Below are 23,281 nucleotides of genomic sequence, written 5' to 3'. Positions count from 1 at the left end.
CTTTAATTTCCCATGAGTCTCACTTTTTTGTCTGGCTCTCTGCTCCTCCTGTCCTCCTCTTTTACCACCTACAAACATCGGAACATCAAATTCAATCAGATATACTGACAGTTCTGTCCTAACACATTTCATTTTTTTTCTCATCTACGCATGGATTAAAAATAACTTACTACTGCCTACATAGGAAGAAATCTAGAAGACCTAATGGAGAAATGCTATTTATAGAGAAGACGACATTGTACCAAATCACTTCCACCTTTAATGGAACCGATGAAACTTCTTTTAGATTAAAATAATGATAATTTGATGACACACATCTGTCATTTAAAATTGATACCACTGATCTCATTTTATTTACAGTAGAAGCTGACAAAATGACCACACAATGCAGTTAACTGTCACATCATCATATCACATCATACTACTTTATTATGACAATTATTTATATTGATATGAAAATGACAGATATACTAAATGCATCTGTGTGGGTGTTAAATGGATGATCAGCAGGAAAATGTGTTGGTTACAGTGAGAGAGAGAAAGAGAGAGAGACTTGGAGAAGTGCTGGTTTATCTGTATTCATCTTTCTGACCCTGTTTATGTATCAAGTGATCTGTATCTGATCTAGCGTTTGCATTTCCCTCTACTCTAATATTAATAGGCATTCTTGTTATATCCATTCTGCTCCCGTTGTGATCATATCTCTACAGTCAAATTAGGTAGGTAATTGGCACATCTCATGGGATGCGGATATCGGCTCTACATTTCTCTGCCATCAAATTAGACACGAGTACTGGCTGGCTTGACTGGCTTGCTTGAGACAGGAAGAAAAGGCTGAGTTAGGCAACATTTAAACTAATTGGGCAGTTTTTGTGTTTTTTTAAGAATGTGGTCAAATGATATAGAATGCATTTACACCAGAGATCTGATTAGGTGCATGGTGGCAGCTTTGTGGTTGCATTAGATACATACCATAAAATTGATGTTCATGGATCATACTCTTCTCTCACCCTCTGTTTCCTCTTTGTGCCTTAGTAAAGTATTCAATCTGTATTCAGTATGGATTTTGTGTATCCTTGAGGTCTAAAACATTTCGTGAAATATTTTCAAATTGTATTTTTTGGACATTTTGCATCGTTTACATCCATCTTTACTGGTAGCAAAACGTCAATGCTTTTTGTTGGCAAACTGCTCTGTTTCTTGATACCTTACCTCCACCTGTTGATTGGTGAAATCGTGTAAAACCATTTGCGAAAACCTGTATTTCGAGTCATCTATGTGCTTGTGTGTATGCATCTTTTTTAACAAAATGAAAAACCTACATGTAAAATCATTGCTTCATAGTGCTTCATATTAAGTAAATGCAGTCTTTAAATTGATAAGATAATATTGATGATCTCAGCGGCCAAAAGGAAGATACAACAATTGCAAATAAACAAAGAACTGCATAACATATTTGGGACAGAGCTGCTTCAACAGTTTTTCTATTTCTCTCATTTGTACCTTTATAAACTCATAAAAGTCCTCTCATTAGCAGACCTGTGCATCTGAGTATCACTCACAGTAGAGGTGTGAAATATTAACAACTCAGCTTCCTATCTCATACTTCATGTTGGAGCTCTCTGCTACTGTCATGTTCTTACAAAGGAGAGAGTACGGAGAGGAAGGACAATACTTAAGGGAGAGGAGGAGGGGATTAGAGATGCACGGGAGAAAGTGGGAAAATACTATAGGAGAATACATGAGCAAGGAAGGGACAAGGGGACAGACATCACAGGGAGAAAGGAAATAATTGAAAGGCAGAGAAGATGAGGTGATGAAGGTGGCAACTGAGTGTGGGTAAAATGAGAGGGAACCACAAGAGAGAGAGACGAAACAGATGGGTGGAGGAAGAGAAAGACAGAAACTGTATTTAGATGGAAATATGAAGCAGATGTAAAGCCCACTGGTGAGTCACCTGGTGCTGGCACTGTGTGTATTTGTGTGATGTGTCTAATGAGCATGGCTGTGGAGGCTTGAGGTTTTCTACTGAGCACAATTAGGCATCCCTTTTTAGAAATTCCCACATCTTAGTCAAATTAATTTTGTATCTGGGCTTAACTGCTGTACAAATAGAGACTATTAAACAGTTGGTAACCTCCACCTCACTCCAGTGGTATTGTTTCACATATTGTAGTCTGTCTGCAGAGGCGATCTTTAATTTATCAGTCGAAGGTTTTTACTGAAAAGGACAAACATTCTGGTAGTGATTATTTTTACTTGGTATTTCACTAAGGACACGTCTGAAAGTCTCGGCTTGTTTGTACAACAAGAATAGCATTCCTGTTTTGTACCATAAAGCAATCCTATACTATAAATGTCCCTTTAAACTGCAGTGAAGAAAATACACTGACAGGGTCGTCTTACATGGTTCACAATCAGTGCAGGGCTGCAATAAACGATTATTTTCATTATTGATTAATCTGTATATTCCATGTTCATGACCCAAATATACTTGGTTTATTGTCATGGAGGACTAAAGAAACCAGAAAAACCTGGATCCAGACTACTTAAAAAAATTAAAAGAAATGAATTATTGTTGCGATTAATACAAATACGGTTATAAACAAATAATCCAATATTTGCACAGGTAACACTGAACTACTTCACAGTGTTGCTTGCAGATAACAGTGAACGTTTTCTCCTCATTTGTTAGATAGCAGTTTTTAACAGTGTCTTACTGTAACTTACACACAGCATGTTGAGCCACAGCACTTACACTTTCTGTCTGAAACACTTTTTCAGTTTGATCAGTTTCTCGTCTACAGCTTTGATGGCTTCATGGGCTATTATTTACCTGTACCAATCAACCACACAGATCTTTTCACATTTTCACTGATCAGAGACCACATGACACTCCAACAGCATGTTATACTTTCTGATCGACTACATGTTCTGAATGGGCAGGAACCTTTTTTTTCATTGCTTTCCATGTGACAGGAAGAATGATGGCGTATGAAATCGGTAAAGCATCCCTTTAAGACAAAGGCACTCCACAAATTCATTTGTGATTAAAAGTGTTAGGTTGGGAATCCTGCATCATAAAGCCAATAAATCAGTAGGAATGTTCCAATAATATGCTCACAAATAACGCTGGTAAACACACAGTGTAACTTTCTAAGTTTAGAAACCAAAAGCCCTCCAGGGTAAAGCTGAAAAGGTCAAAGACAGTTTTAGAATTTGAAAACTGGGATTCATACAGTATCACACGATTATTTGAATAATGCTGGTATCACAGAGTCCACGTTGATCTCTGCTGCACCAGTTCCAGTGGAAGACATCTTCAGGTCTCCAGTACATCTGACATCTTACATTATTACTACATCTGCACCGTATCCTCCTTTACTTTTTTTTTTGCTTTTTCAGAACAATTCCTCTTGAGACTGATGGCATACTAAAGCAGCAGTAAAGCGAGTAAAGGAAGAAAGGGCCTTTATCTATATTTAGAACTGCATGCATTTCTTTAATATATTTATACAGCATGCTCCACCATTTTTACCCCCTAGCATCAGAGAGAAAAAAAATCTAGATCAAGTGCATCAGATAAATTGTGCTGACCTTACCTGATGTGTGCATTATCAGTATAGGACAGAGCAACAGCCAACTGGATTAACCTCTGGATTACGGCTCTCTTATATTGTTTTGATTCTATTTCCGCTTTAATTTAATGGCTGGTAGTTAGGGGATATAATGTGTTTTAAAGCTCCATTTGTGTGTATGTGTGTGCAAGTGCATTTACTCCACAGGCAGGGGTCCAGAGCACATCGTGAGCTGCTATGGCAACTAGGCTGGCACCCCCACTGTTGCCTCATGGCAGTGCACAAATACACAGATAGACACATGAACACACACTCGTCCACTGGAACTATCGCCACAAGGATCTTTCATTGACACACACACTCTGCAGGGAGACACAGTTTTCTGCTTAATTACACAGGATTGTGTGAAAAGGGGAAGAGGAGAGACAGTAGAGAGGTCAACATGACATAACAACATGACAAGATGTGCAAATCCATGATGGACCACCCTTGACCATTTGAAACATAAAAGCACACAATAATCTTATGTTTCGATCACTTGCAGCACTGTATGCTGTCTAAACACATGGGCGAGTAACAAGAAATCCAGTTTGATCAAATAAACATTTACATTCTTTTCCTTATCAGAAAATATGAATAATGGAGTGTTCACTGCTCCAGAAACCAATATGTTACTAACTGGATGACTCACTTGCATCACTAATTCAGCACTGCTCGTCCCAGACCACAATGCATTGTTGTTATCAGTGGCAGCTGTGCTAATGCAGTTTGCCCTCTCAGCAGTCATTCTCCTCAACTAATCTGCAAACCATTCAATTTACCCTCCAGATGTGCTGTAGTAATTAGTCTGTTTATTAGCTGTTTATCTCAGTAAAGCACCCACATCTCTGCTGTTGTTACAAGGGCATAACACGCAGCACACACGCACCATCATCATCATCTCAAACACTCACGCACAAACAAAAATAACAAAACTAAATACACGGAACAGATCTAAATGAAAATCTGTTTTTACTGGGAGGGAAAAAAAGAATGAATTACATGTTTGAAAAATGAATCCCCTCTATCCCCAGTGAGAGCTCACCTGTGCCTCAGGTCTTCAAAGTCATTGATGTGGATATAAATATGTGATCGATTAGGCTTAACTGTCGGATGAATTTCCAGCTATGTGGCTATATGTGTGTGTGTGTGTGTGTGTGTGTGTGTATGTGTTTCTGCACGTTGATGAGCCAGTGTAAGTATTAATGGGTTATAATGAGTTTATTGCAGTCTTGTCCCGTGCTTCATTTAGTTTAAAAGATTTGATGTAAAAGAAAAGGTTGTCTTCCCTTTTCTCTTACATTTTATTTTACAGTATTGCTTCCTGTTTATACAGAATATGTGCCCTAGATTGTCTCTGTAGCTGAATTTTGCAGATGCCAGTTGTGTATTCAACACTGCTTTAGCTGCCTTTGAAAATATGATACGCTTCACTCTGTGTACATGTTTTCTTGGACTCAAAATCAGGTGTCTAGAGCAGCGAATGAAAGAGCTTTAATGAACTGATTGTATAACAAATTAATTATTTTTCTTTTAAAAGTTAAAGGATGAGGCTACAAATCACATCTTTGAAAGCAAGTCACCATTTCTTAAAAGTAGTTTAAAAAAACAATACGTGATTGCCAAGGATGACCTTTTCTGCTAGTAGATAGACTGTAGAAGAGACACAGGGTTAGTGTTCCTATCCTATCCTAATCTTTCCTGGCAACAAGATGCTTCTACATTATGTGATTAAATAAACAACAGCTGGAGGCAAAACCATTGTTTCAGAAAGACTGCCTTTAATTTCATATTCAGAGTAAAACCTGCAACTACAAGAACAAAGAGAGTGATGGGGAATCTCAATAGGACGAAGTAATTTAGTTTACTTGCTGAATGTTAACTGGATTCAACATCGTCCATATCCACTGCTTAAATATGTTCCCTGCCTTCAGAAAAGGTTAGGATTATAATCAGTTCCCTCGGTAACAGACAGAGATGAGACATGATGAGCATCAGAAGCCATCTGCTTTTGAATTGCATTGTAAGTGTGCATTTCTGTGTCTATATATGAATTTGAGGAGGAATATGTATGCATGCTTTCATGTAAGTAAAATCTTTGGTTGTGGCGTGTGTGTGTGTGTGTGTGTGTGTGTGTGTGTGTGTGTGTGTTGCAATACCACAGAGCTGCAGAGCATATGATAATTGATGATGACTCATACAGACCTTTGCTTATTATTTTGAATGCAGAAGAAGGAGAGAGCGAGGAGGAAGAAAGAGAGAAGAATTAGTGACGTATTTGGGAAGTTGTGTTTAAGTGGGCCGGGGGTGGGGTCAGACAGTTTGTGTGCGTGTGTGTATACCCAGGAGATGCTATTACCTCCCACTGACCCTCAAGCAAGGTGGTAGAAAAGATCCTACAGTATGTGTGAATCCATCTGAAGGAATCAGTATTGTTCTCAATACACTCATTAGGAGAAAACATGTTTCAGTGAAATTGCAGTTTATTTTCAGAGAAGATAAAATTGGACATTGACTCATAAACTGCTATAAACCGGTTAATGAAGCTCTGTGTTAAGATTCCTGCACTCTTGTCTTTTTCAACACGTGTGGTGTCAATCAATCATGTTCAAAACAAGATTCTTTACTGTTCGCATGTGTTGCATTAAAAGTAATATGGAAGATTTCCCTAATTACATTTATAGATAAAAAGGACAGCGTTTTTAAACCAAACAGAACCTGAAAAACAGCAAAATGGACAGATAGACAGCTGAGCAAGTAATGTATTCAGTTTAGGACAACACACCTTTTGAACATATTGTGAGATATGCTTATAAAAAACAACACTGTGCCAATAAGACATTATTACAATGTTGCTCAGTAGCTGAATTCCTGAACTCAAACCTGCAAATATCACCTCAAAAATTCAAAATGACCAAGCAACACAAGATGCATCATCAAATGAGGATCTTGACAAGACTAAAAAACTGCATGGCTCATTATTACAGCTCCCTGGATTTATAAAGATAGCACGAGATACATGTATAGTTAGTGATTCATTGTTGGTTCAGGTGCCACGGCAGTACAACTGTTATAATGATTTTTGTTTCATATGCTGTATTTTCAATAGCGTAGAGCCAAAAAGTGTGTTGATTTTACAATAACTTTCACAATAGATCTATTATTGAAGTAATTGATCAAGTAGAACTGTCCAAGAGTTCCTGGTTAATGGTTCTCAAATGTGATTATTTCCTTTGCAAATTTTAGACATCACTTTAGATTCTGGTGAATCTGATTTTCCATGAAAATGAATTAAGTTAATTAATCCACTGAAAGCAATATTGATTAATCAGCAATCTAAGTAATTGACACTAATCACATACAAGGAATTTCTCACATACTGTCTAAGTTTGTGATTATGTCCATGAATAATTGACTGTATATCCTGAGTGAAATCTAATCAAGACAGACTCCTGTAAGAAATAAGCTTAAGATGCCTGTAACACAGCCATAGAAAATGTGTCCGTTCTTGTTACTCAGTCACCAAGGACACTTAAGATTGATGATCCATAGTTGCAGCCACAACCTATTACTATAGTTCTTGGGAAACAGCAGCAATAACTGTAGGGCAACTAGCACCATGATATACACCTCTTGCTGCTGTGTATTGACAGTGTAGTAAATAGTTTTTATCAGACTTTACTCTTTGTGAGGACCAATCTCTACATCTACTTTTATATGAGGATCAAACAGACACATAGACACACATAAACCACCTTTAAAACTAAAACTTTACCACTAATATCAATACTTGTTGGTCTTTAATCCTCGTCTCTGCCGTATATCATAATGCAGGATGGATACCTATCAACATCACTGATGAAACAGTGTTGGTCCTAAAGCCTTGTCTCTGGGTTGAGATCCTGGTAAAACTTTATTAGAACTCCTTTTTTATACACTGCTCATGTAATGTGACTTTTTATTAATCCCTGTATTGAACTTCTCTTTTCACTTGCCAGACAACAGGTCAGGGTCAGCTACAGAACAGCACATCTGCACCTGGTACAGTCGGCATTCATTGTCTTGCTAACATGAGGCCTGAACCTTTTACTTTGCTATTCACTACTCTCCAGCCTGCTACTTGGAAAAAGTGTCTTTCAAATCATGTTTGAGTTTGATCTCTTCAGTGTGCAACTGTTAAACTCAACAGTTTCCCCATGACACAAAGTACTGTACACTCAAACTTTCTGGAGAGCAATTTACAGAACAGGACAGAACGGTCTACAACCTTCAGATCATTGTCCTCAGAATCGAGTCTCAGAGCTGCCCCTTTTTAGTGCACTGCTATTAAACTCGTCATGCTCAAAGCTTAGATTATTATGTGACCTTGATATCATTAGCAGCTTCTCTCGTTTACTATAGTCACGCCTCGCTATCATCGCTGGTGACACATCCAACAACCTCTCCCCTTGTTCCTCCCTGTCCTCCAGCCTCATGTAGCCTTTAGTGCTGCCCCGATTACCACTGTTACTCCGGGTGCTGTTGCTACGGTCGAGGCGGGGCCAGCTGGGGTGCTTCCGCTGCTCCGGATGAACGCTTAGCATGCTCGGCCCACGCTCCAGGTCCAGAGATTTGGAGTGGCTGCTGAGCATGTGTAGAGAGGAGTTGGAGCCAAAGTCACTCCTTGCTGCTCCTGGGGAAAGCCAGCAGCCTGAGGTAGACGAGGGGGCTGGGGAGAGGGAAGTAGAGGAAATAGAGGAGCAGTGGGATGAAGAAGAGGCGGAGTTACTCCGATGTAAGCCTGGCGGTTTAGAGGCCTTGGCAACAGATGCTACAGGAACCACCAAGGATTCCTTGGAGCTCAGAGGTTGTGACCTCTCACCATGCCCTCTCTCTCCTCCTCTTTCCTCCTCAGTAATTGCCTCCATCTCCGGTTCATCAATAACACAGTTGTTGAGTTTTATAACAGGGAGAGTGAACGCAGAGATAGAGGAGGAGACAATGGAGCGAGCATGGTGTCCTCCCTTCTCCCTATCTCCATCCACAGACCACTGGTGGCGTACAGAATCTGAGTGAGTCAACCCAATCCCCGGGCCACAGAAGGACCGATCCTTGTAGAGCGGTGCCAAAAGTCCCGCAAAGCTACAATCCAACTTAGCATGCTCCCTGTGTCTGTGAAACTCTTCGTCCCCTAACAGCACCTCCTCCTCCTCTGTAGACACTCCTCCTCCTCCAGCCCGAGAGAAGGCGAGGAGAGAGTTGCTGGCCATCCGAACCGCAGTGGCATTCTCAGCGCTGAAGGCTCGAAGATCCCCAACTTCTCTTGCATAGGTGCTGTTGCGGTGAAGGTGTTGCTTTTGCTCTCTCTGTCTGAGGTGATGGATGTCGATGACTGTGGAGTACATGTCTCTCATATGGATTATCTAGTACAGAAGACAAATCATTTATCACTAGAAGCATTAGGAGATCACCCAAGAATGTTTTTAGCACTCCATCATGACATATTATTATTCTGCAGTTATACATTTGTGTGTAGATAATTAGATGTTTGTGAACTTAGACATGTTTCTCATATGAATTACCTGGAAGGGAGAGAGGGAGGGGGATGAGATTAATCGAATCAACACAGCGAAGGAGAGGGCATAAGAGCAGAGGAAATGTGATCAGAAGAGCATTACATTGATGAATATGGATGACTGCAGTGTGCGTGCCCCTGATTTTGCAGGGAATGGAAATGAGAAAACAGGAGAGAGGGATAATAACTATATAATCTATTTGCTTAGGCTTTTACAATTGAAATATCTGTTTGAAAGGTCCCCTCATAACCTTTTCTAGAACCACTTTCTGCATAAATCAGTGTCGGTGTATGCTCCAATATGTGAATTAATCTGCCGATGTCTGACCTTAGTTTCTCTGTCTCTGTTTTCATGAAGAATGGCATTAGCGCAGATGAAAATAAAAATCCCAATGCCCATGGTGAAGGGCCCGAACATTTTCATCCTCTCAGAGTGACGATGCTGTTCCAAGAACCGCGTCAGAGCACCCCCAGTCTGCTTAGATGGTGTACCTGCATGCAGAAAAACACAGAGAGACCATCTTTATATGAGGAGCAAAGAGCAGAGTGAGTTTATAAGGCATGGAACACACAAAATTAAGCATTTAGAAAGTATTTCTGAGACAAATATAAACATTCCTTATTCCAATATTTAGGTTAAAGGTAGAGTCAATCATTCTGGAGAAATACACCCCTCACTTTCTGCTCTTTCAGAAGCCCCTTAAATTCATGGACACACATTGCCATCAAAAGCAGCTGTCTGTCAGCTGCAGCTCCTGGGGAGCTGTGACAACAGCAGCCAAGCAGACTGCCTTCATCAGGCTGACTGACAGCAGAAATGTATTGAACCACAGCAGTCTGTATGCACAGACAGCTGCTCTGATGATTTTCCCATATCATGTGTATCAAGCATGAATGCCCCTTGCAGTGGACAGTAAGGACATATTTGCTGAATTTTAAAAAAATTAGATTAGAATCACTGAATTTACCTTTAACCTTTCTTTCCTTTATTTAGCTACCTTGCACATTATGACTTGTGCTAGAGTTACCAATGGCCCCCTCTGTGACAGCAGATGTTTTGGCTTCTCCTGAAATTGCTGTCTTAGATCCTCCTCCAGTTGGTATTTTGGCTGAGGACATGGTTTCACTGTGTGGCCAGTAGCCAAGTGTTGCCATACCAATCCCTATGGCCAGGATGACCAGTCCGAGGAGGAGGAAAAACCCAGAGGCGGAGTAGAGGCGGAGCCTGCCTCGCACCACTACAACATCAGCACGTCGCTTCCGCTTTCTGAATGAAAAGTACAAACACTAGTTTTTGTACAGTGAATTTGAAAGTAATTGTTTTTTGTAACATTAAACCCAGTGTAGCTTATGTATCACTTAGGAACTGCTGCTAGTTTTCAAATATTCAGTATGCAGTATTCAATTAAAAAAGTATTGTATTTATAAAAAGGAAGCAAGCGATGATCACCTGGGAGCAGTCTCTGGGGTGGGGTTTCCCAGGCCTGGCGATGTAGGTGGTATGGACCGGTGCTGAGAGCGGGCAGAGTCTTGGCGTTTTAGCTTAGCCAAGCCTGTTAGTACACCTGCTGCTGCAGTCATACTTAACCTATAGACACACATTGGTAATGAGTTAAAGACATGACAATCCAGACATGTTTTAGACCTAACAATAGCATGGACTAATAAATTGTCTTACATGGTTTTTTTTCTGCAGAAAATGTTCAGTTACCTTGTTACAAATTCTTAAAATAACATCTACTCCTATTCGCTATTGAAAATGACAGAATTTATAAATATAAAAATATTGTTAATTTCAAAAGTTGAACTGCTGGACACAAGATTTCTCCTGCTTCACTGTAAAGTCCATTCTCAGTGTGTGTGCACTGTAGGCCTCAAGTCTTTACTCAGACAAAATTTCCCTTTTAAGCAGATGAATGTGAAAACAGCATTCGAGTGCCAAACTCTGCACATACATCATGTTTTATAGTGAAGCTCAAAAATCCACCTGAAGGAACAAGAAGTAAAACACATTTATGAGGATGAATGAGGATGTGGAGCTTTTTCCTATCAGTTATTGGATCTTAGGAGCACTCACAAAGATGCAATTGCAAAAATACATTTGGGCATAGGTAGGGGAGAGTGGGGTAATTTGTGCCAAGGGGTAAGTAGTTCCACCCCGGTTGTCTAGAAAACCATAGAAGAAGTTGCTCATGTGACCACATATTTTTGAAGAGGCATCCATTTCACTCATCTTGTGAAGAGGGGAGACACTTGGCTTGAGAGGTTGGCACATTTAAGTTCAAAAAACAATTTTTTGCCCTCCAAAGTAAAATTTCTATGATCAAGTTTTTTTTAATGCTGTGTTTGAACAATTGTAGACAACTTTGAAAACAGTTCATACATGTTTTAGTGCTTTAGTAAGCTACAGCATGAGTATATACAGTTAGCATGATACTAGCTCAAAACAGCTGGGGGATACATTTTTTTCAAAATGGTGGGTCTGGGGTAATTTGTGCCAAAGGCCTGGGTTAAGTTGTGCCACTGGGACAACTTAACCCAATTTATGATTATTTATGATATATTACTTAATTGTATTTTATTGTTATTGTATATTGTATTCTTACATTTGATCACTAAAACTATGTGATATTCTTAATTTTAGACCATCATGCCACACAAATACAAATACAAAAAGGAGACATTGAACCCTTCTATGCTCCGGAGGAGAATTTCACCTCTAGCAGCACAATACGAATGTTTTTATAAGTAAATTGTATTGAATTTGTTTTACTTTTATATAGCATTATCATTTGTGAGATTAAAATGATCTGTTTTACTTCAATTATCAATGGCACAATTTACCCCACTGTATTCTCTCTAATGGCACAACTTACCCCCTACCAGGGGCAAGTTGTGCCACAGGACACTTTTTTTTTCTAAAGCTATATTTCTCAAACTGTTTGTTTAAGATCCAAAGTAATTGTTCCCAGGGATGCACAGCATCCTAAACTATATGTAGATATCTTAGTTGGAGGCATTACTGTTGTCCCCTTGTTTTAAGGGCACTTTAAGTAAAAATTGGCACTACTTACCCCACTCTCCCCTACAGATATACATAGTGTACATTCACATGGAATAAAAGACAATCAAAGTCTCCCAGATACTCAGAATGTAAGAGATGTAAGACACTCAATATGCAGAGTGCAGCACTTCTCACAAAATAATGCAGATTAAACCAGTTCACAGGAACACAGCTCTGCTTGTCTTATTTTATGCAAGTGTGTCACCTCACTTACAACCAAGACTTTTCAAAAGCTGCAGGTGATAGGTTTTTTTCATACACTCTTAAAGAGAGTGTGTCAGACTTTTAGCATCTTTCCAGGTTTGATAAATGTGGTTTATAGTCAAGTAGCTGAGAGAGATGTAAGCAGATAAATGTGCTGTACAACACCCAGGACAACAATCTCTTCTGTTTAGTGGTGACCGTTTATTGTTGGCTGTCAGCCTTCAGGGCAACATGAACAGGGGTGTGTGTGTGTAGTCAAGTCATTTGCCCTGGCAGGATATTCTTCCCGAGCATATGAGAGATAAAGTAAGGAAACTGATCAGGGAGATAGAAAGAGAGAAGGAGCACAGATGGCTTGTGATTGTTTTGGGTAGTTTATTTGAATCAATATTCTGTGTTTGTTGCATTTACAGTTCTATGGTCACTGTTATTGTCTCTGTTACATAGTTTTTGCAGTTATAAAATTGGTAACACAGTCCTGCCATTCTGACATAATATTCAAATGAATCATCGTCTGCTCACCAGCTGCTCACATGTCTATTAATAGTTATTGAAAGGAAGCAGGCTCAAAACAAATACAGTCTTATTTCGGGAGCCTTCATTTGGGTTTAAATGCCTGTTAATCTGGGCTCACATGAACATTAGCATTGTCCTTTTAGCACTAAGAAGATTAAACAGGCTGTATTTGATGGAGAATAAGCAAGGTACAGAATTTGAATGTACATATCAAGAGTTTCTCTTCGGCAAATGAGTTAATTGCATATTAACTGATTATAACTGATATAAACTTTGAAATTTTGGTTTGAAAAAAGCTGACATAACATCACAGTGATTGATCAGTTGAGGGCCAGCTGACACAGAATCTGAAGCGAACAGCTGTAATATTGTTTGAATCACCAACTCAGCTTTGAGCACCACCTTCACAAAGAATTTGACTGGTGTAGAGATTTCAAACTTTTTTCAGTTACTATGTAATTGTGATGCAATAGTAACACATTAAGTGTAATTACAATGTAATTGTGACACATTATGTTCAGTTACTATGTAATTGTGACACATTATGTTCAGTTAGAATGTAATTGTGATATTATTTTCGGGTAGAATCTGATTGTAATCACTTATTTTTAGTTATAATGCAACAGTGATGCAATATTTTAGTTTGAATGTGATAGTACCATAATTTAATGCATTATTCTGATAATCTGAATTCTTAAATTCAATTGGGATGTATTTTTAAAAAATCTATTCCAGGATACCATTACATAATTATTTTTCTCTTGAATTCTTTTCCTAAACAGTGAGCATGTGTATGTGTGTGTGAGTGTCTGTGTATGTAAGAGGATAAAATAGATTTACCATGGGAATAAGAACACACCCATGACCTTCCTCTGTCTATTTTATAAATTCTCGCAGTTTTTCCTTTCTTCCACCTCACCCTCTATCTCTTTCTTCCTCGTGTGCATACTATCTGTAAATCTCACCCTGTCTGACAGTTAATGCATTCTAGTTGTGACCTTGACTGTTTTTTCCTTCCCTTCCTTCCTTTTACTCTATCCCAGCTTACTTACTTGTATCTTATTGTTTGTCTTTCTCCTCCCCCACCCTCTGTAGTCTCAGATCTATTTTAAAAACTGTTTCTAATTTTAATTTTCTTTTACTTGGTCACTTTCTTCTTACTTCCCTTTCTTTTCTGTCATATATCTCAAAGTAATAAAGTCTATGTTTTAAGATTTAGAATCAGGCAAAGCTCTTATTATTCAAAGTAACTGACAACTACACAGAGTCGATCAGACTGCTGCTACCCTCTTTTCTATTCACATTTTAATGTGTTTTTCAATTCAATCTTATTGCTGATTCTGCTATAAGGAAAGTATTTTACCACAGATGGCGAATCACACATGGACAAACACTACCAGCCTCTTTTTCTCGGGTTATTTGCGTTCCCTCTCACCCCATCTCTCTCTGTCTCTCTCTACTTGATTCTCTTCTCTCACTCCTTAGTGTGCATCAAACAGGAACCCACACAATGTTTAAAGAGCAAGGGGGAGAGAGTTCTTCCATTTACTGAAAGAGGAGAAAGGCATGGATGGCAATAAATTACAGGAAAGGAGACAGGGATGACAGAAGGAGAGAGGAAAGATGAATATAGGGGAATACAGGAACATGAAGAGAAAGGTGGATTGATCAAGATGAAGAAAGGAAAGGAAGAAAAACATATTTATTTAAAAGCACATATAGGTGCAACACTGAGTCATGGAAGTAACGGGAAGCTGAACAGTAACAAACTATGATAAAAACTGTTTGTTGTGAGGAGACGAGCAGGAGGTGGTGAGAGAAAAGAGTGGAGAGGAGAGACAGGCCTGGCAATAAAAGTGCTTTTCCTGCTAGTGATTACAGGACAGAGGCAGAAAACAAGCCAAGTGCATCTGTAGTTTGAAACAAGGTTGAAGTGAGAAACAAGAGGAGCAGAGAGAAAGAAACGCTGCCATAACAGGCACACCAGCCGCCTAATGAGAAACCACTCAGGTTCCTGTATAACAAAGCTTTCTGCTGTGGACCTAGACAGTGACCACATCAAACAATGAAGATAATATTCAGTAACATATCACACATATCTGTGCTGGTTTGCAAGTAGTATATAAACTCTCTTTTGTGTGAAAATCCTTTCACATAATATGTTTAGTCTTTAAGAGAAGATTTGTTCATTTCTCACATAAGTTCTCACATAATGATCATACACAGCCTATATAAATATTAATGCGGGGGGGGGCTCCACCTCTATTGGATAAAATGTATAAATAATGTGAAACCCACTGCTCCATTTTCCATTTCGCTGCCTTAATAAGCAATTTGATGCTGTTTAATTTATAATGAATTTGCCACTGTGTGATCACCTTGATAATGTTTAAATTGCTTTCACTGTTTATCTGTCAGCAAGACAAGAAAACTATTAAAACAGTTTAATATACCTCCGCCTTAAGGGAAGGAGCAGAATCACTCTTGGAGACATTTAAAAATTTAGAGAGTGAGAGTCTTTTAGTACATGTTTTAAAACTATTCCCACTCCCTCGTGTCTGTTAGAGCAGAGATTTCCCTCCTCTACAGTGTAACACTTCCTCGCTGCATGTGTTCTCTTTGAGTGAGGAGATGCCTTTTGTAGCATGACAACAAGTAAAACCTAATCTATAGGAGAAGTCACGTGATGGATTGTCCCTATAGCAACTACACGTGCCGCTGCTAGGTGACATGTTTCTATAGCAACAACCAGCTGTGAGTACAGGAATGACAGGTATATAATTAACTCTGCATCCTATCAACAGAGGGGGGATATTCCCCTTGTATCCCTGTTCAGAATTTGGGCAAAACCATAAATATCACAGCATATGGTTTGGGATGATTTTACATGTTTTTCATCAGTTTTAGAGAGGTGTGATTGAGAGGAGGAGGAATAGAGATACAGTACAGTAGAACTGGGGGAGGTGTATGGAAGGGAATTTGAAAGTGGGATAGTAAAGAGACAGTGGTGATGAAGAGGGAGTGAAAGCAACAGTGAGTTTGGCATGAAAGGTGGTTGCAAAAAACGGGAGGGGGAGTGCATTTTTTTACACTCTCAGCATTAAAACGTTGGAATTGCATTCAAGTGTTAATTGCGTCTTCTTTATGCTGTTATGCTAAAGAGTTACAATTCTGTCTTCAATTCCTCGCAGGAGAAAGAAAACCTCAAAGAAAGCATGGAAGAGGAAAAAAGAGCCAGGCAGGTGTGATGGATAGAGAAAAAGAGAAAGAAGAAGTAAGGCAGGGGAGGACAGTGAAGATCTGAAACATTAGGACCAGAAGAAAGCAGCCAGAGAAGGAAAGAATGAGGTGCTTTGAACTGTGAAGCAAACTCCAGAGACTTTTTTTTAACTCTAGAAGCACAGTGAGAAAAGTTTTATTCTCAAACAATTAACTTCAGTGAACTGTGTGCTGACGCAGCATGGAGAGAGGCAACTAATATGGACATAGATGGAATAAGAAGGAGGGATGTAATGAGAGAGGAATGAGCAGGCATTTGAAAATGGAGACTAGAAAGAAGAGTATTCATGTATTATGTCTGTGCCTTAAACTGCTTTGGTAAAGTGAACTAAGGTTAGATAGCTTTAGTAAACTATTTTTACGTCACTTTTTTTTTCAACCTTGAACTGGATTTAAATGGAGAGACAAACAAAGCCCCCTGCTGCTGGAGTTAAGGTCACCTGTGATAATATAATACCATGAGCTGGGAGTCAAATATAAAGGAATACCCTCAAAACAAGACCTTCCTAAAAGTGGAATATCAGAAGCCAGTTTACTTTCTCTGTCTACTCCCTACAAAGAGTGATGGGAATTATCACTAGAGTCAAAGGCAAAACTGCAGTGGCATTCCAATCACACTTAATTATATTACATATTACTGTTATAGACTGTAATTTAGTAAGAATGAATTGAGCATAATGTTTTCTTGCTATTCAAGTCAAATCTCATAACACATTCAGTAAGACAGCTGTCATTACACTGCCATTTAAAGGTAGATCCTATAATATACTGTTGTATGGTAAAGTGGACTAACTAGAGACATTTTTTCAAATGTTTCTGTTCAAGGTTCACATTGGTGGTTTTGCATGTTTTGGAATTTAACTACAAATCATGCAAACATCAGTCTATCACAGTAATCAGTTCATCACATTATCACGGGTTTGAAATGCAATTATGATCAAGGACTGTTTCAAAAAGCTGTTGTTGAGCAGTAAACTCTATAATGCCAGAAACAGATTATATCCACGCTTGTTATATAATGATAGAGTTACTTTGGCCAAATAAATGTGTCCTGTTTCATTATAATCTAAGGATGTGTTCTTTTATAAGTTGATTTTCATCATGTTTCTATGAGAATATGAACTCAAACCAACAGCTATGTAGAAGGAAGAGTCACAGCAACACTAAGTAAAAAGGATTTGGACTTCAATAAGCAGAAGTATCATTAGTATGATCCTTTTTAAGATTATCGGCTTCACCATGCATATGACAGAAAGATGGACGAAAGAGAAAACGACATGATACAAACTCAGCTTAAAAGGCACAAAGCCACATGTCTCTCTAATTTACTTTGTTGATCCCTGAGGAGGAAATCTCTGTTTGCTTTTCCAGAAAGGTCAGCGTCAGCCACAGAGAAGCATCCCGCAGCTGCTTGATAAAGCCAAGCAATCTCAATCACCCTGCTGTCCCAAATGATTGTTTCTACATGGCAATCCTAGATTTGGGGAACTCCGGCACATGCACACTTGATTTTAGCACAGTGGGGCTTGACTCTGCACACGCCAGCAATGTCAGATATGCTGAGAGCTGTTTAAAGTTCATCTGCATTCCTGTGATGCGAATGATGTGACAGCATCAGGTTAGGTTACAGAAAGATCATGGTTTGGCTTAAAGTGATCACTTAAAAACGTGGTGTAGGTTGAAGTTACTACTGCCTTCAAGTCAAATGGCAAAATGTGACAGTCACGACTGTAAATGTGATACAAACAGTGTTCTCCTGCAGCAAAGTCCACTTTTTGTAAGCTATAAATATCGCTATAGTTACCATCTAGACTCAACCTTCCCAAAAATCCCACAGTTAACTCTTTTCACAGATACATGTGCTGCAAGCATGAACAAACTGACACCACTGAGGATTGAACTTCACTGTCTGCAGTGGTGGGCAAGTATTTAACTTATTTGACTCTATGTAGTAAAAGAAAAGAAAAATTAAGAAGTTTAAATGATGGAATGAATGATGAGTCTAGTCCTGACTTCTTACTGTCAAATGTATCTGTAGTAGATGATCCCACAGTTCACACCATAAAGTCTAGCTCCACTATGGAATCTGTTTTCTTCTATGCATTTGTTAGATAAAACTGATATAAAAAAACCCAAGTTGTTAGTGACCCTAACGGAAAACCTTCTATAAGCATACCGTATCGTCTGTGTTGTTTTAGCCAAAAGTCATTAAAGTTCGACTGAGATGTAGTCTTATCTGCAGAGACACACAGGTGTTTGCAGTTATCCTGGCTGATTAGACCTCTGGTCACAGTTAGAGGTGGACAAATTTATGCTGAGAGTTACACAAGGTCAATAGACTCTATGTACTAGTAAGAATGGTTATGCTCTAAAACCCTCAGGGATTTACGACGCTGACCATGTAATCACAACTTCCTCTGCTTGAGTCTGACCAGGGGGCTTTCTCTCTCTAACCCTCATTTCCTGTCAACTTCATAGTGTATGCTACTAAATAAAGGCAAAAATGCCAAAGTACAGTATCAGTCAAAAGTTTGGACACACTTTCCCATTCCCTTGAATGATAAAGCTTTTGACTGGTATTGTATATTATATATGTATATATTTTACAAGTAAAGTTTCCCACAGCATTCCCACTACATGATGCTGTTTGATTATCAGAGATTCAGTGTCATACCATCTGCCTAAAATGTAGCGTGCACTCTATCTATATAAGTTTCCTTTTGCCACTAGAGGTACATAGATAAATTCAAGCTGCACAACTTGTAATCAGTGAAAACACCTGTGGACTTTGGTTCAGCTTGAGGAAAAAGTGGCTTTTGAAAAACCTGTAATCAAGCAGTTATCGGATTTCAGAGTTCAATGGGGACACAACATTCAACGTCTTGTTTTCTATAATGACATTTATCAGAATTGAATCATAGAATCAAATAAAATGAAACATGATGGCTTGGAGCTGGCTGACTCTGGCTCTTGGGTAATCAGACCTTTACATGAGTCTGGTATCCTGATTGAAATCTCTTTGCCCTACTCGGCCTTGTAGTTCTTCAAAGAAGCAGGCTTCCATTTGGTTTTTGGAGTTTTCATGTTTTTTTTAGTTCCTAAAATAAATTGTCTATCATTTGTCATAACCTGACCCAAAGGCCATGACAAAAACTAGAACAGACACATGAAATACCTTAAATATCACTTCCTATCAGTGATGATAGAGCAGGCAGGAATGAAGAAACAAACACTGAGAACACCGAAGCAGATAGAGGAGGATTTACTGTCAGGGGGAAATGAGCAAAGGGTGAACAGATAGCCAGCGTGTGTTTTTGCACTGTTACAGTATACGCCTCCAGAATCACGGTCAAGGGTGAGTCATCTGTCTGCAGAGTATGTCACTTTGTGTTTTCCTGCTGACCTTTCAGCAGCACATTTTCTAATGCAAGCTCTCAAGTGTCAAATCCAGCACCCTCTTCACCATCTTGTTTGTGTTTTTTTTCTCTTCATTATTTTGATGACACATACTGCATTTTTTTTTAAACGTCTCGCATCCTTCACTCTGAATCAGTATCATTGCCTCCAGTGATAAATGCAGCTCTACTCAACTGAATTAAGTTTTCAATTGAATCATCAGATGGTCATGCCAGTTGTGTGTGTGTGTGCATGTTTTTGTTACTTCATGGGAACCTTTTCTGTTATAAACACTGACTTGTCAGGACCAGTAGTCCTCGTGGGGACCAAAGCCTGGTCCTAATGAGGCAAAAAATCATTTCTGGAGGTCCAGTTTGAACCCGCAATGCGGAACTTTTACATATAAATGAGCATCCATTGCCTTTAAGGCCTCCCAAAACAAATTCACACAATGCTTATTAAGCCTATCCCCGCCAGTTAAATTTTTAAATCGGGTTTGATATTCCCACGCTGGCCACATGAATGCATGAATGCAGACTGGCAAACTTCCAGTGTGCTCTCTGCTCACTCTAAGGTATGCAGCTCCTCTCGACTTTCCAAATGTTGGATCAAATTCTGATTTGAAATTAAATGAGTCATTTCACGGGGGTTGTGTGACATTCAAAACTATTTATCCACCATTTTACAGCCACAACAATGGCTAATGGAGTAGACTACAGCTGAGCCTATCATGTAAGCATGTCGACAGAGTTTTTGTAATTGTGCTTACTGCCAAAATGGGGAGACAAAAGTTACACACTCTAGCTTTAAAATTAGGGATAAGGTCTAGATTAGGGTTAGATTAGGGTTTAAGTTAGGCTGTCCATAATGAATGGAAGTCAATGCAAGGTCTCTACATGGTTACCTACACAATCTTGTGTACGTGTGTGTGCTTTTGTAATGGCATGTGCCATTGTGCCCCCTGTGAATTTGAGAAAAAGTGACTCATTCTGTCTTCTCCACAGTCCCTGGTTGTGTCCCTGGTTGTCAGTCAGTCACCCACACTCATCCTGAGGCACATGCCCTGCAGCAGTGGTTCCCAAACTGGAGTCTTGCAACCATGCTGTAATTGTAGAGGACCTTCTCTATTTATTACAGCTCTATTTTGTTTTCCATAACAGTTCTAATTTGATTTTGCCTTTTAAAAAAACTTTGTGGAAAAGGAATTAAATCCTAAATCAGATAAACCAAAATATTTTACACAGAGGGGTCTTTAGGATGGTTTTCTGTGGGCTTACATTGACAGTATCTCTATGTGGGGGGTCTTTGGGATGAAAATGTAGAGGAATTGTTGACCTACCAGAAGGGTATTTAAACAGGATTATCCAGTCAGAGTGATATCTGTGAAGGAGGATTAGCTGATATGTCGGCTGACTTCTTAATGATTCTCAAATTAAACTCTGTCTGCAATGAAAAGATATATGAGTTTGAGCCATTTGGCTCAGTGAGTAACTCTTATTTTTGAAACAGCTCTCAAAGTGAGTTACCCTTCTCATCTTTTCAATCACACTATAAGCACTGACAGAGCTTGCATTTTTAAACCAGAAGGATGGTTTCACATTAATCTACTGAAGGGGAAAAGTTTCTCTGTGCTCACCTTAAAGTTTAAGACGTCTTAGTGTATGGGCATGATTTGTGACATCACACCTGTTCTAAGCCAGTTGTGGTCCAGTATGTGATCCATGTAATGTGGAAACTTGAAGCCTCCAGTAATCCTACTCAGAGAATGGACTTTGCCGTGAAGTAGGAGATGTCTTGTGTCCAGCAGTTAAACTTTTGACATGAAAAATATTTGCAAATGTATAGATTTTAGATATTTTAATGAGGGCAAAGGATTTTAAGAATTGTTAACTAGCGATTGAGCATTTTTGTGCAAAAATCTCATCATATTTTAAATTATTTTTCAAGTATTTTATGTCTTAAAAATATCTTGATTGAAGGTACACTGCAAGTGACCCTGTAATGGTGGCATTTGACCCCATGCCATGTAATGCTACTATAAAGCTGATTAAAAGACATAAGACTGGCATGAACAGAGAGACAAAAGTAAACCATTCAATAAATACAACAAAGACACAACAACATATATGCTGGGCTATCTCAGGTAGCACTGAAGTCTATCTTGTCCAATAAACATATGGATTACTGTACAGTGGAACATTGATAAATAGATGTAGCCACTATAGGCTGTGAGGCTCTCGTTAAAAACTCCCTCGTTCATCCAATATTAAACAAAACGTGATTAAATATAAATGAAAATAAAGAGATAGACTGTAGAGCTGTCAACTCGAATTTGTTTCATGGGGAGTGTTTAGAGTTGGAGAGGTCAGACACAGCTCAGTCCTTACCTTTCACAAAAGCCGAGCTTTCACTGTCAGTGTGCCATTAGGCATCGATGTGGTTCAGGCTGCAACCTGGGGGAAAGTAAAAAGCCATCTTCCACTATGAAGGCTACTTCCAATGAAATGCCATTCCGGAGAAAATAAAGATGACAGGGGACAGTTCAGCTCCCATGCAGGGTCACAGTCTTCACTGCATCCAAGGTCAACACAGTTTGTGTGGATCAAATCGGCATTAATTTAATTACTTTATTCAGCTCGGAACACGTTTTGTGCCATGTGGCGTGTAAGCGCGCTCAGGACAATGAGGGCGGTCAAACACGCTCCTGATTACGACTGAAAAGGGAACATATTTAAACACATTTCGGCTATTTAAAGTCGTTGCCTGTAATTCCCCATCGGGATAAATATTCCTTGTTTTATTGGAGAGAATAAAAAAAACACAAAAGAAACTGATGTGATGTCCTTCTGACTGCCTCAATGCGTAAAACTCTCGTTATCCCGGTTTTGGAGGGGTCGGGGGAAACTTGATTTCACGTCAAAAAAAGGAGGCAAAAATATCAAACGCACAGCGAAGAATCTATTTGCTTTTCAAGAATAACATTGAATGTTGTAAACCAGCGAGTAAAGCGTGTTTTTATTCCTCTGAGCCGGAAAGAGAGAAGCGGCAGCTGCATCCAATCCTTCCAAAGCGCTCCTACGCTTGTGGGAATGCTTTCTCAGAGGTGTGTGTGTGTGTGTGTGAGAGAGAGAGAGAGAGAGAGAGAGAGAGAGAGAGAGAGAGCGAGAGATGGGGGTGAATGTTTTGTACGTGCACTGGAGATATAGACATAGAGGGAAATAAGGCACTGTGCCATGCTTTGCCTGTCTGTGTAGAGCGCAGATGACAGGAGGATGACTATAGTTTAGAGGAAAGACAGATGAACTCTTGTTGATGCGCAGCCCAGTTTATAAAAACAAAACGCTAGGCTACTATTTAAATAATGTATCCCTTTCTGAGTAATAAGCAGAGGGATTCTGAATACAGGATCAGCATATAAAGAAAAAAAAAATACAAGAAAATACAAAATTCCCCCCAGGAACAAAAGCTAGAAGAGAAAGTGTGTTTGTGTGTCTGACATCTGAGTTAGTCATTAGATGCCCAGAGGTGAGAGTTACACACCTAACTTTGGATTTGTTACACAATACAAGTTGTCAGTGTTTTTGTTTCTGAACTGAAGGAGAGGGCAGCAAAAACGTTGCAGATGTTGGCATGTGTGTCATTTCCTGTATT

The 23,281-nt window shown here is 39.2% G+C and overlaps 1 protein-coding gene across 1 annotated transcript; it reads right to left on the bottom strand.

Moving 5' to 3' along the window:
- Window positions 1-7,710: 7,710 nt before the first annotated feature.
- Window positions 7,711-22,493, bottom strand: tmem200a (transmembrane protein 200A). Its single transcript, XM_053337534.1, has 5 exons — window positions 22,018-22,493; window positions 10,622-10,759; window positions 10,170-10,438; window positions 9,500-9,663; window positions 7,711-9,019 (listed from the first exon to the last, which is right to left on the bottom strand). Exons 2-5 carry the CDS (start codon window positions 10,750-10,752, stop codon window positions 7,901-7,903), a joined length of 1,683 nt encoding a protein of 560 aa, XP_053193509.1. The 5' UTR covers window positions 10,753-10,759; window positions 22,018-22,493; the 3' UTR covers window positions 7,711-7,900.
- Window positions 22,494-23,281: the final 788 nt, after the last annotated feature.

This window comes from Scomber japonicus, chromosome 17, assembly GCF_027409825.1.
Source record: "Scomber japonicus isolate fScoJap1 chromosome 17, fScoJap1.pri, whole genome shotgun sequence".
In the NCBI taxonomy this organism is placed as follows: Eukaryota; Metazoa; Chordata; class Actinopteri; order Scombriformes; family Scombridae; genus Scomber; species Scomber japonicus.
The sequence above is the reverse complement of the archived record's forward strand: the minus strand, read 5'-3'. Positions and strand labels throughout refer to the sequence as shown.

Bases quoted from the DNA above. Each gene is read 5' to 3' on its own strand.
- tmem200a (XM_053337534.1), bottom strand. From the start codon at position 10,752: ATGACTGCAGCAGCAGGTGTACTAACAGGCTTGGCTAAGCTAAAACGC. The intron at 9,664-10,169 runs GTAGCTAAATAA...TTCTGCATGCAG, and splicing joins CACAAGTCATAATGTGCAAG to GTACACCATCTAAGCAGACT. The intron at 9,020-9,499 runs GTCAGACATCGG...CTTCTGTACTAG, and splicing joins ACAGAGACAGAGAAACTAAG to ATAATCCATATGAGAGACAT.